The 20,735-nt window shown below is 37.8% G+C and overlaps 1 protein-coding gene across 1 annotated transcript in view; it reads left to right on the top strand.

Moving 5' to 3' along the window:
- The first annotated feature begins 7,928 nt into the window (after positions 1-7,928).
- CAAP1 (caspase activity and apoptosis inhibitor 1) overlaps positions 7,929-20,735 on the top strand; it is a 52,072-nt gene continuing 39,265 nt past the window's right edge. Inside the window, exons 1-4 of the mRNA XM_046664851.1 lie at positions 7,929-8,310; positions 13,467-13,667; positions 14,523-14,607; positions 15,530-15,605. Coding sequence (XP_046520807.1) covers positions 8,005-8,310; positions 13,467-13,667; positions 14,523-14,607; positions 15,530-15,605 — 668 coding nt within the window. The 5' untranslated portion in view covers positions 7,929-8,004. The remainder of the gene's footprint in view (positions 8,311-13,466; positions 13,668-14,522; positions 14,608-15,529; positions 15,606-20,735) is intronic.

The following is a 20,735-nucleotide window of genomic DNA, read 5'->3' as shown; positions in this document are numbered from 1 at the left end:
ATAATTTAATTCACATCATTTCTATTTATAAATAGAAAGTGTATTTGTTTGATGGCTCATTTTTCGATGAAGTAAAAGCAAATTACAAAGCTATGTTAGGTCGTGTATCAGTTCAGACAGATGAGGTCCCAGGTTAACTCCAGGCTTCTTATCCAGTTTCTTTTGCCCTTTGTTATCTGAGATAACATCATTGTGTTCATTCTAGTTTTGATTTGATTGTTTATTTTTGGTCATTTCCATTATCTGAAAGGGAATTTGGAATGTATTGAATTTTATCAGGCAGTGGTACAAGCAAGAATATATCGAACTATGTTATTTGCAAGTCCAGAGCCTGTCATATAAAATTAGTATTTTTGAGCCCCTACTGTGGTCCAGGCGCTGTGCTAATGACTTTGGTATTTAATTCCCAAAACCCCTTAAATGGAGGGTGATGTTATCTCTCTTTTCAGAAGTAGAGATAATGGATGGATCACTATAGGAGAAAAAAAGAAAAGTGTATATACCATGCTATAGTTCCTAGGGAAAGGGTGTCAGAAATTGGTCTCTAAACATGCTAGCAACTAATACGAAGAGGGAACCATCCCATTAATTACATAATTTATTGTGTCACAGAGAACTTCAGTTTCTTAAGAGAAGTGTAACTATTTCTATTTTTTAAAGTGGGAAAGCTCTTTTCAAAAAGAGAACTTTGCCTAAAATACTGAACAGCATTCTCAACATTTATGGTATATAGAACCATGAATTTCCTGGCTTAATGCCAAATTGCAGTTCTTCCCCAACAAGGGAGGAAAAGTTTGTGATTGTCTAGGTTAATCCAAGGAAAAACTTTTGGAATGTCAAAAGAGAATGGGTAAAATATAGATAGAGGGGATGTGTATTTTGCTAAGTATTAAATTGCAACTTGCTCGTGTGTACCTAGACTTTAAATATTCTGTTTGCTGGTTCCATTAAGAACTTGTGCTTTTACCTTTTGTTAAATTGGGATTTAGGTGGGTAAATCAAAGTTAAATGGCAAAGTTAAGAGTTTAACCCAGGTCAGCCTGGTTCCATTACAGTACACTGTTTTCTTGTTCATATGTCCAGTGTAGTGTGCAATTTTAAGTACAAAAAGTTTATCTACAATTTTGAAATACTAGGTACCTTTGAATATGGTAGGACATAGACTCTTGGTTAAAAGTATGAGTTTACTCTTCACAGTTTAAGAGGTGGCGAATTGTAAACACTTTGCTTCCTATTAGTGTACAGGTCTTTTTATATCAATTTTTATTGTATCAGTATTTCATGTGTATTGAAGAACAATTATGAAAAGTACAGTTTAGTAAAAGGAAAAACATAATCTCACTTGGAAGATGTGTTAAATGGTGGTTTAGTGATATTTTAAAGATTTTTTCTTTTTCCTTAAACTTTTTCCCATGATTCCCTTAATATTTTTTCTGAATGAAAAAATACAAATTCGTTGAATAAAACACACACACATCAAATAAAAATTATCTGTAATCCCATTAACCAGAGAGAACCATTCTTAATATCTTGTGGCATATCAGTAGGTATGTAAACATGTGTTTTATCTTTTTAAAAAAGGGTTGTATAATACACATTGTTCAATAATCTGATTTTTAAACTTGACATATATAGTATGCACACTTCCACCTTAATAAATATAATATTACATTATAAGGATATATCTTTTTCCTATAATCTGACATTGTTTGCAATTTTCAGCCATCAAGCAATGTTCTGACAAATCTCACAAGAGTCTTACTAGGTCCTTGGGATACATTTTATACCTGGAGTTGGTGAGTCAAGTTAATGCACATTTTTTAGACTTGATAGATGTTTCCAACTCACCTCCAGTGGTAAATGTCTTGGAGTTAATGTCCATTTTGCATTTGAAACACTGTTGCCTGCAAAAGAGCTAAGTTATCATTGTCCATGTTGCACAACTATTATCCTCCCTCTGACATGACATGTTTTAAATGATCGTGTCACTATTGTGATTTTTTTCCCATGACTAGCTGAGTTTATGACTAAATAGCAATGCAATGAAATGTTTTATCCACTTCATAATCTTAAATGATGGAAGAAGCATAGCTAAAAACAGATGCTTCACAAAGGTAATTCTGGTGATAATTCTGGGCTATAGCTTCCTTAGCAGTTTCTGCTGTATATCTTATGGTTATGTTGTGAAGAAATGAAAAAACTTAAGGAGGATCATTTGTGATGGATCATCCTTCCTACAGGTCTTGAAATAATAAGTTTGCCACTTGAGATTAGGAAATGTTATTCAATGTTTTTAAAAATAATTTCTTAAGTATTCTACTTTCTAATGCATTTTTCTATAAAAAATTATACACAGTGTCTTAGTCTGTTTGGGCTACTACAACGAAAATACCATAAATTTGACGGTTTGAATAACAAACATTTCTTTCTTATGGTTCTTGAGGCTGGAAAATCCAAGATAAAGGTGCCAGAGAGCCACTTCCTGGTTCTTAGATGCTGTCTCCTTACACGGCAGAAGGGAGGAGGGAGTTCTCTGGGGTCTCCCCATTCATGAAGCTTCCAGCCCCATGACCTAATCATCTCCCAAAGTCCCCACCTCCAAATACCATCATGTTGGGGATTAGGTTTCGACACATGAATTTGGGAGGATACAAACATTCAGCCTATAGCACACAGTATAGTTGTGATTATAAATATAATTTTGAAGACTAACATCATTTTTCTATGTGGTTCCCTTAAGTTTTTTATTTTTTAAAAAAAGATTGGCACCTGAGCTAACATTTGTTACCAATCTTCCTTTTTTTCTTTTTCCTTTTCTTCTTCTCCCAGAAGCCCCCTAGTACATAGTTGAACATTCTAGTTGTAGGTCCTTCTGGTTATGCTGTGTGGGACGCTGCCTCAGCGTGGCTTGATGAGCGGTGCCATGTCCACGCCCAAGATCTGAACCAGCGAAACCCTGGGCCACTGAAGTGAAGCACACAAACTTAACCGCTCGGCCACGGGGCTGGTCCCTCCCTCCAGATTTTTAATGAAAATGTTCATAGGCACAGAAAAGTTGAAAGAAGCAAAGTGAACACTCATGGACTTGCCAACAAGGTTCTACAATTAACATTTTGTCATATTTGCTTTAATTCTATACTTTCTATTGAAATTATTTAAAAATAAGTCACAGTCCACATTTATCAATTAAATACTTGAATATGCATCTTCTAAGAATAAGGACATGTTGAAGAATATGACTTATAAACAATATCACATTTAACAATTAGTAATTTCATAATATCTAGTATCTAGTCTATTGAAATTTCCTCATTGCCTTCAGAAGGCCTTTTATAACTTTCATTTTAAAGGATCTAATCAAGGTTTATGTATGTATTTGGTTATGTGTCTCTGGTTTCTTAATCTGGAACAGATAAGTCCAGAATGTGAAGTACCCCCATTTTGTATTTGTAAAACACATTCCTATAATTCTTCTGTGTTAATTATATCTATTAGTAATATCTATTGCTGCTTAACAGGTTATTCCAAAACATAACTGGCTTAAAACAGCACACATTTATTTCAAATTTTCTGTGAATGAGGAATCTTGGCACAGCTTAGCTGGATCCTCTGCTGCTTTGTTTCACATGAGGCTACAATCAAGGTGTCAGCCAAAGCTGGGGACTCATCTGAAGGCTCCAGTGGGGAAGGATGCATTTTCAAGCTCACTTACATGGTTAGTGTTTACTTCTTTTCAGGTTGTTGGATTGAGGACCTCAGTTGGTAGCTGGCTTTTGGCCAGAGGCTGCCTTCAGTGTCTTGCCTTGTGGGCTTCTCCATCATGGCAAGTGGCTTCACCAAAGCCAGCAAGGGAGAGAGTCTGCTAGCAGGACCAAAGTCAGAATATATTCTAATCACAGACATGACATCCCCTCAACATCAAAGTATTCCATTGGGTGGAGGCAGACTACTCAAGGAGAGTGGATCACACAGGCTGTGAATACCAGGGAGAGGGATCATTGGGGGCTCTCAGAATCGGTCAGCCACACCTTCTGTTTCCCTTAAGTCCAAAGGCTTGGTTAGATGGAGGTTAAACTATTGTGGCCAGAATACTTCATAGGTGATGTGTACAGTCGTGTAATGCATCATGACATTTTGGTCAATGGTGTTCCACATATACAACCGTGGTCCCATAGAATCAGTACCATAGTGCCTAGGTGTATAGTGGGCTATACCATCTAGGTTTGTGTTAGTACACTCTGATGTTCGCACAAGGACAAAATCGCTTAATGATGCACTTCTCAGAATGTATTAAGCGATGCATAACTGTACTTGGTGTGTTTTCTCTTTTTTTTTTTCCTTGATTGCATCATATCTCAGCTTCCTTAAAGATACTTCCCTTCCCTAACTCAAGGAGGTTAGAAGAACAAAAACAGGGTGCTTTTGGCCTTCTAGGTACCATTTAATAGAGATGGAAGAGTGTTTTTAAAAGTCTTCGCATAACTAGTCGTTAGTAACAAAACAATGGAGAATAGAATGATATTTAATAAATGATGTTGGCAAAACTAGATATCAGTGTGGAGAAAAATATCAGTTTGTGGTAGCTACTTTATCATAATAGCAACTATGGTGGCTGGTAGTGGCATGTAAGTTTGATAACATAGAGCAGAAGAGGGACCTGAAACAAGCCCTCAAACCACATTTCTTTCATTTTTGTGTCCTGAAAGGAACTAATAAATTCAAGAAATGTTTGCTTATTTCTACATCATTTAACATTTTCAATAGTAAAACAACCAGGTGCAGTGTAATATAGTGAAAGAGTACTGGCTTCGGAGTTAGAAAGGCAAACGTTTCAGTGACATTTCCACTACTTGGTAATGAATTAAGGCAAGTTGCTTAACCTAAGCCCCAGGTTAATCATGTGTACATGGGATTTCATAAAATAGCAGAAAAGTCTTTATGTAAAAGGCTAGCAAAATGTCTGTCAAACAGTGAAGCCCCCTGCCCTGTGAGGGAGGAGCACTGAACTATTCCCAGTAAACCTCCTACTGATATCCTTTATGAAAGACGCGTTCCCAGCCATTAATTTTACTGGGTACTTTCACCCCCATGATGTAGTGAGTTCATATAATCCTGGATAAATCGGGTTCTCCATCTGGAACTATGCAATCATTCATTCAACAAATTTTTATTAGGAGTCAACTATGTGTCAAATTTTTTATTAGGGGCATTTAGTATTGGGACTACAGAAGTGAATGAAACAAGCTCTCGCTTTCACTGAGCTTACGTTCAAGGGGAAGGAGACAGACAGACAAATACATTGGTGGTGTTAAGAGCACTGAAGAAAAATAAAGCCAAGTAAGAAGAATGCAGAATGCCGCGGTGAGTGAGGATGGAGCACTTCCTATTTGGTGTTTCTTTTGGGTCTGTTTCTCCCTACTACAATACAGGCGGACGACGGCAGGGATTTTGTCTACTTTGTACCTTTCTCTATCACCAGTGGTAGAACAGTGTGTGGGAGGGTGGACAAAGACTGCATTCATCTGCCGAGTTGGTAAGTATTCTTCAGCAACCTAGTGAGCAGTGCCCAGCCCTCGTGCCCCAGCCAGATAAGTATGGAAACTGTTTGACAGGTTGCTGTAGAATGAGGTGAAAACTGAGAATTGATCTTATAAGGGGATAATATACAGCCAGGAATTAATAAACAACTAGCTCTATCCAGGCTAACACACACTATTTTAGGTTTGGATCAGTCAGCTCAGGTTGCCATAACAAAGAACCACAGACTAGGTGACTTAAACAGCATAAATTTATTTTCCCACAGTTCTGGAGGCTAGAAGTCCCAGATTAAAGTGCTGTCAGGGTTGGTTTCTGGTGAGCTCTTTTCCTGGTTTGTAGATGGCTGGGCTTTCCTCTGTGTGCTCACAGAGAGAGCCATCTCTAGTGTCTCTTCCCTCTTCTTATAAGGACACCAGTTTTATCTGATGAGGGCCTTGACCCTCATGACCTCATTTAACCTTAATTACCTCCTTAAAGGCCCTATCTCCAAATACAGTTACATTTGGGGGGGATAGGGCTTCAACATATAAATTTTAGCGGGCACAGTCCATAACAAGGTTATAAACATGTTATTAATTTTGTGTATTTATTCTATGAACATAATACTCTCATTCCATTGAGGTAAGATATTTAATGAGGCCAATAGGGAACTCCTGCGAGCACACTGTGCTCAGCCGCAGCATTTACCCTAGAAGGCAATGCTGAGGGTGGAGCCTGGGGTGGAGATAGCTGTTTTCCCAGGGCTGGTGTACCCCTGCACCTGATTTGTTTTAGGCACTTATTATATAGTTATTAAATGACTGACAGGTAGGGAATGTGGTCAAACGGAGGCCTCATTTTTAATTGCTTTTTGCCACCCCAATGAAAGATTCAGGATTACTACCACTCAGCTAATGTTGCTCCAGGCCCTATTTTTTTCCTTCTGTGGTTAAAAGGCCCTCCTGAGACCACCCCAGTCAGATGGGTGACACATTTTTTATGTGTTCTCATCCCTGATTTAAAACCTGGCTTGTGTTTAGATCCAAAATCCTACCCAGCAGCCCACAAAATCTAACAGTCATAAAGTTATGACCCATAGTCAGTTTTCAAAAACTCAAGTCCTTTACTTGTCCCTCATGCACTCTACGCAGGAAATACGTAATCTTCAGGAATACTCCCTAAATTCTCTTCTATCCTCTTCCATTGCTGCCCTCACACACTGCTGCTTTTCTTTTGCCTTTCTTGCCTCACTCTTTCTAAAAATGGCCTCAGATTTCCTCATCAGTCCCCTGCATTCCTAAACTCTTCTTGTTTCCCCTTGTTTCCCCAAACCAAAAACTAGTCTGAAAAGGCAGGTTTTGAGAAAAGAAGGGAGAAAGAAAAGGAAGGAACACTGATGTGCCAGCAATATTTTATCCCTGCTCCTCTCTCCCCTCTCACCAACATAATTATTGTATATTGTAAGTCAACACAGTGGTTTCAGCAGATAAACCATTAAACTTATTACCAGCCCACTTCATGATGAGGAAATCGTGTTCCAACCCGTGGGAAAGTATTCAACATTGTAAATCAAGAATGCAAGTTAAAATGCTAATATTATAGTATATTAGAACAATGTTTTTTCGAAGATCTCAGTGTATGGGTAACATTTTAAGTTGGCTCAGTCTTTCTTCAAAGGAATTCGATTAAACAGAACAAATAAGATGCTGATATGCTTTGATCAATTTCTTTTTTGGGTGAAAAAAATACCATAAGGGAAACAATGTAAATCTTTTTTTTAAGCAGTTTATAGCTGCATTATTCTGAAACGTGACAGACTGGAAACAACCTAAACGGCAGCATTTGAATATCAGTTAAATAAATTGAGAAAAATACAATGAAATACTAGAACCCAGTGACTTCAGAAGTTAAAAGGAAACCTGCTTAGAAATAGTGTTAATGGGGAAAAACAAGGAAGCACAAGACCTTATTCCTGTATAATTCCCTAAAATACATTTCTAAAACATTTGTCCAGGTGATGGTGATAGGGAGATTTTCCCTAAATTCTCTTTATTGTTACAACGTTGTTAGTGGCATAAATCAAAACTGGAAGACAAATGGAAATGGAGATGTATTTCCATTTGCAAAACTTGCACCTTTACCTTACTATGCATTTGTATAGGGACAAAATTTGAAAAGCAGTATCAATAAGGCAAAGAGGTGTTGTAAAGCTCCACCTTCTTTCCTTTGCAGAAGTATAAAAATAATCAACAGGAACCGACCAGACAACCCGCCAGCACTCCTGCAAACTGTAGCCGACCCGCACCACCTGCGAGGCAGGGCGATCGGCCCCGGCCCCGCCCCCAGGAACGTCTCCCGGCGTCGGCGCCGAGGCCGGAAGTGACGTACAATTGCACTGCCGGCGTCCGCAGCCCGCCGTCTCCAGAGCGAGGTTTAGGGTTCTTCGGAGGCGGTGGGTTGTCCCCGGATGATTGTGGCAGGGGGATCATGACGGGGAAGAAGTCTTCCCGGGAGAAGCGGCGCAAACGGAGCGGCCAGGAGGCGGCCGCGGCGCTCGCGGCGCCGGACCTGGTGCCCGCCCTCGCCGGCAGCGGCAGCGGGAGCGCTAGCGGCTGCGGCAGCACCAGCGGCTGCGGGAGCGTCAGCTGCTGCGGGAACACCAGCCTCGGGGGAAGTGTCATTGGCGGGGGGAGCGGCGGCAGTTGCTGGGGCGGGAGCGGCGTGGAGCGCAGCGAGCGGCGGAAACGCAGGAGCACCGACTCGTCTTCCAGCGTCTCGGGCTCCCTGCAGCAGGTGCGTGCGCGCCCTTGTCGCCGCTGCTGCGTTTTCGGAAGCAGGCGGGCGACGACGGCATGTGGCGGCGGGATGGGGTGTCTGCTCCCTGTTAGCGCCGCGATTCCAAGGTTCTGCCCGTGCTTGCGGTTCATGCCCCTAAATCTGAGTGAACCCCACACTCCCATGTCTCGAACTTCAAGTTTCTGGATTTGCTGATCAGCTAACTCATTTTGCTTTTGGCCCTTTCTGCTGCTGTCCTCTGTCTCCCTGAAAAGCATGGGTCAGGAGCTAGCCTTGAATGCCCTTGCGAGTCACGCTTTCCTTCTCTCTTCATCTTCACCTTTTAGTAGATCACGATTAACTCCACTTTACAAAATGAGAAATTTGAGGCTCAGAGGTTAAGGAAATTTTCCCACACTCACAGTTTAAGAACGTCTAGATTTGAATCTACTATCTGACTATAAAAAACCATGTTCTTTTTGCTCCATCCACCTGCCGAGATACCGCCTGTAAAAAAAAAAAAAGTTTGCCTGTGATATATTATAAACAAGTGCATGACTGCGTACTTAAAATTCATACAACACAGAAAGCGAAAAGCGTGGAAGTGTTTTTAAGTCCCGCCTTTAATAGTTTGATACGCAGCCCCTTCGTTAACTCTTGTCACATATGTAAGAGTATTGTGTAGTATTTAAGTTCCTGCACATGAGCTTTATTGTGATATTCCACCCATTGAATTGGATAATACCACTGCATTGTTGGGATGGGGCTCTTAGTACATTCGGTACCATACTTTTTCGTGGCTGCTCGATATCCCATTCTATCTTTATTGATGAATGTTTAGGTTTTCAGTTTTCTTGGTATTACAGAGAGGGTACGAAAATGAACAACCTTGTACATGTGTCTTGTGCAAGAATTACTTTAGAATAGGATTTCAGAAGTGAAATTGCTGGGTCAAAGTTTATACATTTCAAAAAATTTGGTAGTTACCACCAAATGCTTTCCAAAAAAGGCTTTATTGATTTATAGTCCAAACAGTATATAAGAATACCCATCTCTGCAAATCTTCACTGTATCCATTTTTAAAAAATTTGTCAGCTTAATGAGGGAAATTAATACTACATTTGTTTCAATTAATATTTTCCTGATTAATAGTGAGATTGAACATCTTTATATTTTTGTTTGTCATTTGATTCCTTCTTTTGTAAATTAGATGTACCTAACCTCTGCCCATTTTTCTGTTTGGTCGTTTTCAACTTTTTACTGATAGGTTCTGAATCTTTCTACGTGAAATCTTGGTTCTGATCCTTTGTGTAAGGTATATTGCAAATGTTACCATAGCTTCAGCCAGGGTGTACTGAAGCTTTTGATTTCATTGTCGTCAAGACTAATATTATTTTCATATGCCTTTTGGATTTTATGTCTTTTTTAGAAAGGTCTTTCCTAATCCAAGATTACAAAACCGTTCTGTGTTTTCTTCTTTTTTAACATTACGTCTTTAAATTGGGAGTTGTGGAAGCATAGAAGGCCATTTATCTTTCTGTATTTTCTTGTATCTAGCCACACTGTTAACTATTAGTTTGAACTTGACTCTCAGAAAAATTTCTGCTGACAGTGAGAGTTTTGCTTCTTCTCTTTCAGGAGTAATATTTCTTATTTTTGGTCCTTTTTGCGTTATCTAAGACCTTTTCTGTAGTTGAACAGAAGCAGTGATAGTAGGCATTCTTTTCCTAATCTTTTCCTTTTTGAAGTCATAGTGGTTTATAACATTGTGAAATTTCAAGTGTACATTGTTATCAGTTTTTGTATAGATTGCATCGTGCTCACCACCAATAGTCTTAATTTTTATCCGTCACCATACATATGTGCCCCTTTACCCCTTTTGCCCACCCCCCAACCCCCTTCCCCTCTGATAACCACTAATTCTCTTTGTCTGTGTATTTTGTTTATCTGCCACATATAAGTGAAATCATGTGGTGTTTGTCTTTGTCTGGCTTATTTTGCTTAACATAATACCCTCCAGGTCCATCCATGTTGTTGCAAATGGGACAATTTTGTCTTTTTTTATGGCTGAGTAGTATTCCATTATGTATATATACCACATCTTCTTTATTCATTCATCACTTGATGGGCCCTTGGATTGCTTCCACAACTTGACTTTTGTGAATAATACTGCAGTGAACATAGGGGTGCATAAATCTCTTTGGATTGTTGATTTCAGGGTCTTTGGGACAGCTGAGTCATATGGTATTTCTATTTTTGATTTTTGAGAAACCAGTCCTTTTTTAGTGGTCACATTTGTAATGTTCTGCTAGTAGGTATATTTGCCATAGGTTCTGAAAGATACCTTTGATCAGGTTATGGAAATTTTCTTCAATTCCTGGTTTGCTGAGGCTTATAGAATTCTCTCAGATGCTTCTATGGCATTCTGTTGTGATGATCATGTACTTTTCCTCCTGTAATCAGGTGATGTAATTTTCTTGGTAAAGTAGCTGATATTGAACTGTCCTTGCATTCTTGGGATAGATCCTATTTGGTTTATTGGTTTGGTTGTTGTACTTAGCTGGATTTTGGTTTTTTTGTTTTTTTTTTTTTGGATTTTTTTTTTTTTCCCTCAAAGCCCCCCGGTACCTAGATGTATATTCTTTGTTGTGGGTCCTTCTAGTTGTGGCATGTGGGACGCTGCCTCAGCGTGGCTTGATGAGCAGTGCCATGTCCACGCCCAGGATTTGAACCAACGAAACACTGGGCCGCCTGCAGCGGAGTGCATGAACTTAACCACTCGGCCACTCGGCCAGCCCCAAATTTGGTATTTTTACTTTTGTGTCTATGTTCCTAAGTTAAATCAGCCTCTGGTTTTTATTTTTGTAGATATCCTCTTTGGTTTGGGTATCAAGATTATGCTAACTTCATGGACTGAGTTGGGGACCTTTGCATGTTTTTGGTGTGTTCCACAATAGTTTTTATCCTTTTCTCAAAGATTTGTCAAAACTTGACCATTGGACCATATAGCTGTCAGTCTGGTGGGGTTTTTTGGGGTGCTTTTTTTTTTCTTTTTTCAAAATTTTTGGTAATTATAGATCTATTTAGTTTTCTTACCCCTTCTAGATTCAATTTTGGATATCACCATTCTTATCTTAAATAGTTGCTGTATCTTTAGGATTCTTTATCATGAGGAGGACACCAGTAATGCTAAGTATCGTAAACATTTGTATACAGAACTAAACCCTATTTCTAATGAGAAATAAGTGTATTTGTGAAGAAAAAAATTACATATTAGGCATGTCAATAACATCTCAGAATTCTGAGAGTGCTATTTATATTTGTTGTGCGTTGAGTTTCCTATTGTTTATTTTTTTTGGTAACAGCTTTATAGAGGTATAATTCACATGCCAAACAATCCACCATTTTAAATATATAGTTCACTGCTTTTGAGTATATTCACAGAGTTGCAGAGCTATCATAATAATGAATTTTAAAATATTTTCATCACTTCAAAAAGAAACCCTTATGTGTACCTTTTAGCTATCATCCCTAGTACTCACTCCCAGCTTGTTCCCTCGCTAGGTAACCACTAGTCTACTTCGTATTTCTATAGATTTATAGATTTCCCTGTTCTGGACATTTTCTATGAATAGAATCATATAATATGTGGTGACTGGCTTCTTTCGCTTAGTGTAATGTTTTTTCATAGTTCATCCATGTTGTAATGCATATCAGTACTTCATTCCTTCTTGTGGCTGAATAATATTTCATTGTATGGCAGTACCACGTTTAGTTCTTCGTTTATCCCTTGGTAGACATTTGGATTGTTTCCACCTTTTGGCTATTATGAATAATACTGCTTTGAACATTTGTGCGCAAGTTTCTGTGCAGATGTGTGGTTACATTTCTTTTGGATATATATCTAGGAATTGAATTGTTGGGTCATGATAACTTTTGAGGAACTGCTAAACTTTTTTTCCAAAGCAGCTGCACCGTTTTAGGTTCTTGCTAGCGGTGTGCACGAGTTCCCGTTTCTTGTCGCCAACACTCGAATTACCTTGCAAGCTATTAGAACAAGAGTTGACCTTCTTTACTTTTTCAGTCTAATTATGGTAGTATCCTTTAAAATTGACCTGTTTTTAAACTACTTTTTAAACAATTCTATTAGAAAGTATAACAAAGAAACCTACCTGAACTGTATGGTTGGGGAAGGTTTTCCTGAGGAAGTGACTTCTGAATGGATCCCTGAATTGTTCATCTTGAGTATAGTGTGGTAGGGAATGAGGAGGAAGGGCTGTCGTAAGCAGAACAGTATGTACGAAAGCCCTGCCTGTGTGAGGTGAAAGGAGAACAGGGTATATTTGAGGAATTCGAAGAAGGTCCTTGTGTTTGGAACTCAAAGAATGAGCATCAAGGGCTCTCTTACCCTAAGGGCAGTAGGAAGTCGTTGGAGGGTTTTGAGTAGGGAGGATGAGTATTAGATACATTTTATAAAGTTTATTCAAGTAACAGTGTACAAAACAGATTGCAGAGACCTCAGGTTAGATGCAGGGAGTCCAGTTAAGTAGATATGAGGTACTCTGGGCAAAAGATGATGGTCCCTTGGGCCAGGATTGCGGCCGTGGATTTGGAGAGACTGCATAGATTTGGGAGATGGCTGGGAAAATTGACAGAAATGTCTTAAATTACTTGGCAACTTTGAATTGATTAAATTATGTAGCAGTTTTTTAAAAATGATAATAGCTCTTGGTAAGCAGTAATACTTTACTGTATAATATTCGTGATTTGTAACATTTTTGCTGCTATCTCATTTTGTTTGTGTGAATTTAAGAATGACAATGCATACATAAAACTTTTGGGTGAAGGGCCAACTAGAGGAGTATGCTAATTCTTCAGAAGTCTAAAATTCTAGGAAATCATTCAATATTGAGTATATTTTCATTTGTGTGTCCTCAGATACTGTCTTGTCACTTTATGTCAACTTATTTGGTTAATTGCACTGTGGAGAGTAAATTGGAAGAATTTGGAAAAATTAAATATTCTTTCCTCTGGTTTTAGATAAATAATCTATGCAAAGAATTTGGAAATGTTTAATGAAGAAGGATTTGTTAAAGGAAAGTATATGACATTATATCCATATTCCATGCATTTTGAATAACATTGTTTAATGATTCTTTATCTCTTAATTTTAGGAGACCAAATATCTTTTGCCAACTTTGGAAAAAGAATTATTCTTGGCAGAGCACAGTGACCTTGAAGAGGGTGGACTGGACCTGACTGTGTCGTTAAAACCAGTTAGTTTCTATATATCAGACAAAAAAGAAATGCTTCAGCAGTGTTTCTGTATCATAGGAGAGAAGAAGTTACAGAAGATGCTTCCTGATGTGTTAAAGGTACTTCATCATATACATTATCAGACTATAGACATACATAGAAATTTATAGGAACTTTCTTTATTGCAGTCATTTTGCTTAATGCAAATTATAATTGGATGTTTTCAACTAAAACAGCTACTTCAAAAAGATATTAAAAAGGAATTTTGGAGAACCATAAATGGTCATGTGTATTTAAAAATTTGCCAAGAAGAAATAGGGCAGTTTACTGTATTTAAGTAAGGAATTTACTGACCTTCTGGAAATAATTCTATTAAATGCAAAGCAGTGTTAGTAACTAAATTATTGAGTATAATGATTCTTTCTGATGCTTTAAGAAATAATATACTGCTGTGTAACAATACACAGTGATGGTTGGTAATAGCTTCTGTTTCATTAAATTCACAAATGTTTTCATACATTTCTGAAAATTATTCAGGGAAATATATGGTATTCTAATTTTTCAGTTGTGGAAATAGGGCTTGGACAGCTTAAGCCCACGATCATATATGTAAGATATATAGAGCCAGGACTTGAATATTTAATATTCAATAATACTTGAATATTTAAACCTTTAGAGGAATTACCTAGCAAATAGGCTGCTATTAAGAATATCTAGACACCTGACTTACTCTCTAGTTTGTTCTTTCATAATAAACATGACTTTATATATCCCATTAAATCTCTATAAATTATAATGATCAGATGTCAACTGGTAGATTTTCAGATTTCATCCCATGAAATATTTATGTGGATTTTAATTTGTTTTATTGTAAGATTTTGCTAGCTGGACTTTTTTTCTTATGATTGCTGTTTTCTAGTTTACATTGAGGCTATATTACATAAATACATTTTTTAAAATGTCATTTTCTTTAGAACTGCTCAATAGAAGAAATTAAAAAACTATGCCAGGAACAGTTAGAGCTCCTGTCTGAAAAAAAAATCTTGAAGATTCTTGAGGGTAAGAATACATATTTCCACATCCTGGTAACTTATTAGTTAATACTATATGCAGCATAAATCCTGAGGTGTTCTTTTTCTTACTTGAATATTACTTTAATTTCATTATTGGGTAATCATTGAAGAGCATTTTTACTTCTATTTGTACTGAGAAATATAGTTTACATATCAGAATGGCATTTCAAGAATAGACTTTTGGATACATGTATAGTTTTTCGAAATCAAGCATATAGGTAAGAACATAAGTTTGTACACAATAATAAAATGAAGTGAAAAATGTTTACCTAAATGCTATAAAAAATTAATTATTGAGAAGGCAAAGACTTCTTTTAAAATATTTTTTTTATTTTCTGCTTTATATTCTTATTGCTTTTAGTTACCTATTGCATTCTATTTCTGCTCTATTAAGACCCAGGTGCAGAGTTGAAAAATTTCTTGCAATTTGCCAGTGTTTATATGTCTGCCTGAAGTATGACTCCTTTTTTTGATACTATTACCTATAGAATTTTGAATTTTCAAGCACTTTTTGTCTTTTGGAACTTTACAAAGATTTTAGCATCAGCATCAGAAGAGAAGCACCAAAAAATGGAGACTTTCAGTTTCCAGAGATAGTCTTTTTTAAATCCAGAATAATTTAATGAAATTTCTAACTGGTGATAGATGTATACATACGTGTATGGTCTAAGCATATATCCACATTCTTGTGTGTATATATACATTTACGTAATAGATAAAGGGAAGGCAATGAGAAGTACCTAATGCGTTGAAAAACTGATTTTAAATATAAGCAATTAACAGTGTCATCTTTCAACAACTATAAAGTTCTTTGATCTGCATCACTTTTAAAGATGACGTTTTTGTGTAATGATTAAATCATTGTGACTTTTATAAGCGTGCTGTCGTTTATTTATTTCATTTTCAAGGTGACAGTGCCGTGGACTCTGATGTGGAGGAAGAGGCAGATGGTGGCTCTAAGATGGGGTCTGACTCAGTCAGTCAGTAAGTTAAAAACTTCATCTTCACTTCAAAAGTGCTGTCTTATTTCTTTGGTGATTTCTTACCTCAACATGTGATTTTCTGTGTTGTATTTATATAAAATAATTCAACAGTGTAGAAGGATTTATTTGTTTGCTTGGAATGATTCATCCTTTTGGTGTATATGAGGATGGAGGTAATTGCTTTCGGGATTAAAATGATTGCCTTAAACTATTAGTTATACATAGGGGACAAGAGTCATGCCAACAGGAGAGTCACCTGTCTCATTTGGAATTTGAAAATACTACTAGCAATACCTACTATTTATTAAGTCCTTACTCTGCCAAGCATTATGTTAGTGGCTCAGAACACTTGGTCTCACTGAACTCTTCTACGTACCTATTAACGTTGGGTGATAATAGCCTCATTTCACAGATGAGATGGTAAGGTGGTTCACTTTATCTAGGTACGTATAATTTGATTATCGTGATGATAAAAACTGCCTAACGTTTTGAGATGCTAACTAATCAAGAAGCAACATACTAATTTTTTTCTAGATTATTCTGCTCTGTGATGGGTCATCAAACTTTCACCCACTAATTTTAGCATCTATTGATGATTTTTGACTAAAGCAATTTTCTTTTTGGTAGTTTCCAAAGGCGGACTTGTATCTCTCTTTGCAAAGTTTGGCTACAGGCAGTAGCATAAATAAGAAGAGATTACCAGAGGCAGTAGCATAAATAAGTGGCACATATTTAACCTGAAATCTTGAGTGTTTTTTCATTTGTAATAGAATGCTATTGGATAAGTATCACTAAAAAAGGGTGATTTCATTTTATGTTGTAACTGTAGAGGTCATCAAATATTCTGTATGTACCGAAGCATTGAAAAACTCATTATATTATTTGGGCTGCCTCATAATCAGTCCACTTTTGGTCATCACATAGATCTTACCTAGGAGTGTTGTAGGGTGATTTACACTTAACCACAGAGTGGAAAATGTTCACATTTCTAAAAAGTCTGACTATTGGCTTTCCTTCAAAATACTTAGCTTTATACCAATCTAGTTCAGCCAGTTTAAGCATTTACAAGGCTTGTCACTTATTAGTACTTTTAAGTTCCTTAAATTATCTAAATTCATCATTTTGCTTCTTGGTGCTGCATATCATAGAGATCCTGAATTGAACTTTTGCTTGATTACATTTGTTTTTCCTTTGTTCACATCTATTTATTTTTCCCTGTTTTTGAGATGTTGTCAAGGTTAAGTGCTTAATTTTTCACACCTGAACACTAGTGCTACCTTTTCTACTGTTAGAAGCCATTTAATGGATAGCCAATTAGATTAGAAATTTAATTCCTTTAAAAGATTACAGCAGAATAGTGTTTGACTTCTGAACTATTCTAAGGAAAAAAATGGTGCATAGAATCAAAGTAACTGTTGTGAAGAACCCACTTTTACAATGTGATTATAAGGCAAGTCACACTAACTTTAATGCTGCAGTGAGCAGATTGAACAATCATAGAGGTGACCAAAAATTGTCATGATAGCCATTGTGGACCTGATAAGTGCCAGATTGTTGAGATTCTTTTGAATTACTTGAAAATATAGGCTTTAAAAAACAAAAGATTTCTAAGCTGAAAGATGCCAAATAAATGATGATACTAAAAGCCAATACTTAGCGAGCACTGTATGCCAGACACTGTTCTGATCCCTTTGTAAGCTTTCCTTCCCTCACTGGGTTTGTACGACAACCTTGTGAGGTAGGTGGTATTAGCATCATCATTTCCAGATGGAAAATAATGCCCTGAAAGATGTGTGCACCTGACATCACACAGTGAATATGAAGGTAGGAGTCAGCGTCTGTTATGAAGAGACTAGGCTTTCGTGCTGGTGGACCTGGCTCTCAAACACTGTACCTTTCCTGACTTCACTTTATTCATTTGTAAAATGGAGATAATCCTTGCTTCACAGGATTGTTGGGATTAAATGAGTTTATGTGACTAATTTATTTTTTTTTACTAGTTATTAATAATATTAGTTATGAATGGGGGAGGTATGCTGCGTCGTGAAGCAGTAAAGATGGGAAAGGGAGATAATGTGGGAAGATGTTGGCTCTAGCCCATGTTCCTGACGTTTCTTTCCTCGTACTGCCTCTTTGGAGTAATAGAATAACCTAAGTGAGCAAACTGGTGGGGCCAAGGAATGGGGTCTGAGGTTTTCAGTTACCTTTAGACATCCAGGAGAGAATGTGGGTAGGGAACCTCATTCTCTTTGGTACATCAAGGAAAGTCCGAGCTGTGAGGTAAAGGCAGTGATCAGCCATTTCTCAAAGCTATAAGAGGCCACTTAAGAGGGCTTAGCTCTCAGAATCCTTTGACTCCTGTTGGAATGTATGATACCTTCCTGAGTGCTTTGTGCTTGGAGGGACGGTTCAGTCCTGTTAATCTGTGTAGAGGGGAACTGAACTGGTAGGCAGCCTCATGGAAACCTTCCTGTGCTTTAACAGAGGGTTAAGTTTGTTACTGTCTTGGGTACTTGGTGCTGAAAATTCTCATGTTTTCTGTTTCCTGCTGGTTTTTCCCTCTCTTAGATGTCAGTAGTCTGACCTGTCTGAGGGAACCATCAGGCGAGAGTAGGCAAGGAACAATTAAAGGAATTCAGTAACTTGAGAGGAAAACTAGGCTGAGTGAGTGTTACAGGCAGCTTCTGCAGAGCACAGAATTAATAAAATCAAGGAAAGAAAACTTTAACAAAATAATGAAAACTCTCCAGGAAATATAATTAGAGCTCAAAGTTAATTTTAGGAACTAAAAGAATTCTAAATTCGTAAATTCAGTAGACAAACTGATAAAGAGATTAGCTGTAACTGGAGACTGAATCATTGTTCTGAAGAATCAAGTTGAATAAATAAATACAGAGCAAGAGAGGAAAACCACAAAAGATGTAAAGCCTTATGTAAAACTCATGGGAACCTGGAAGACAGTTTTAGGAGACCTGTCCTGGACATACTGGAAATTCTAGAAAGAGAAACAAATAGCTAGAAAAGTAGTAAAAAAATGATAGAATTAAATTTTTTAATTTAAAGACTTGTCTTAAGACTGTAAGGGCAAGAATAATAAGAAAAGACGTTAGTAAGTCAGCCCTAATGGCCTAGTGGTTAAAGTTCGGTGCTCTCACCACTTCAGCAGCCTGAGTTCGGTTCCTGGTCGTGGAACCACACCACTTGTCTGTCAGTAGCCATGCTGTGGCAGCGGCTCACATAGAAGAACCAGAACTTAAAGCTAGTATACACAAGTATGTACTGGGAAAGGGGGAGAAAAAAAAAAGAAAAGAGGAGGATTAGCAACAGGTGTTAGCTCAGGGCAAATCTTTCCTAGCCAAAAAAAAAAAAAAGAATTGTGCCCCTCCAAAATTCATATGTGGAAACTCTTAACTGCCAGCACCTCAAAATGTAACCTTATTTGGAGATGAAATCTTTAAAGAGGTGGTTAAGTTAATCCAATCTGACTGATGTCCTTATCAGAAGGGAAGTTTGGACACCCTTAGAGACACCTGGGATGGCGCACACAGAAAAAAGACCATGTGAGGACACAGCGAGAAGGCAGCCCTCTGCAAGCCCAGGAGAGAGGCCTCAGAAGAAACCAAGCCTGCAGACACCGTGATCTTCCACTTCCAGCTTCCAGAACTGTGAGAAACACGTTTCTATTGTTTAAGCCAGCCGGTGTGGTACTTTGTTACGGCAGCCTGAGCAGACTAATATAAATCTATATGTATATAAATTTCCTGGTGAAATTTGCCCCCCAAACTTTTTATTTTGGAAAACTTCAAATATATGTAAAACTTGAGAGAATGTTATAATGAACATCCATATACTCCCACCTAAATTCAGCAACATTAACATTTTGCCATTTTTGCTTGCTCTCTGTTGTCATTTTTCCCCTGGAGCCGTTTGTGTTAGTCTACTAGGGCTGCCATAGCAAAGTACCACGGACTGGCTGGTTTAAGCAACAGAAATTTGTTTTCTCACAGTACTGGGGGCTGGAAGTCCAAGGTCAAGGTGTCAGCAGGTTTGGTTTCCCCTGAGGCTTCTCCTTGTCTTGCACATAGCCACCTGCTTGCTGCATCTTCACGTGGTTGTTGTTCTGTGTGCGTGTGCACCCCTGGTGTCTTTCCCTGTGTCTCTGTATAATCTCATTTTATAAGGACACCAGTCAGATTGCATTAGGGCTTACCATAATGGCTTTATTTTAACTTAATTACCTGGTTAAGGGCCCTACCTCGAAAACAGACACATTCTGAAGTACTGGGGATAGGACTTCAACACATGAATTTTGGTGGGAAGGTTGACACAGTTCAACCCATAAACCATTTCAAAGTAAGTCACAGGTGTCATAACGTTTCATGCCTAAACAATTCAGTATGCACTTCCTGAAAATAAGGACAGTCTCCTACATAGCCACAATACCATCATCACTCTTAAGAAAATAAACAGTAATTCAAATAATGTCATCTAATATATTGTCCATATAAAATTTCCCCACTTGCTAAAAAATCTTTTATAGTATATTTATTTAAATTAATTAACTGATTGATTCTGATCCAGGATCCAGTTAGAGTTCATGTGTTCCATTTGCTTGTTAGTTAGCATCACAAAGTTGAGGGTTTTTTCCTTAAAGATTGGCACCTGAGCTAACAACTGTTGCCAATCTTCTTCTTTTTTTGTTTTCCCCCTGCTTTAACGCCCCAAATCCCCCCAGTACATAGTTGTATATTTTAGTTGTGGGTCCTTCTAGCTGTGGCATGTGGGATGCTGCCTTAGCGTGGCCCGATGAGCGGTGCCTTGTCTGCTCCCAGGATCCGAACCAGCAAAACCCTGGGCCTCCGAAGTGGAGCGTGCGAACTTAAGAACTTGGCGATGGGGCTGGCCCCACAAAGTTGAGTTTTAAAGGGAAGATTGCAAATTGAGAGATAAAAGCTTAGTGACTAGCCCAAGAACTTAGTTCACGTCTTAAAGGAATTAGAAAAATAACAGACCAAAAGGAACTTGGCAAAATGAAACAAAGGCAAACGTTAAAACTGAAGAAACAGAAAAAAGAAAAAAAATAAATAAATCTGTAAACTTGGTCTTTGTAAAGCCCAGAACATAGATAAAC

Source organism: Equus quagga, chromosome 6, assembly GCF_021613505.1.
Source record: "Equus quagga isolate Etosha38 chromosome 6, UCLA_HA_Equagga_1.0, whole genome shotgun sequence".
NCBI classification, from domain to species: domain Eukaryota; kingdom Metazoa; phylum Chordata; class Mammalia; order Perissodactyla; family Equidae; genus Equus; species Equus quagga.
The sequence above is the reverse complement of the archived record's forward strand: the minus strand, read 5'-3'. Positions and strand labels throughout refer to the sequence as shown.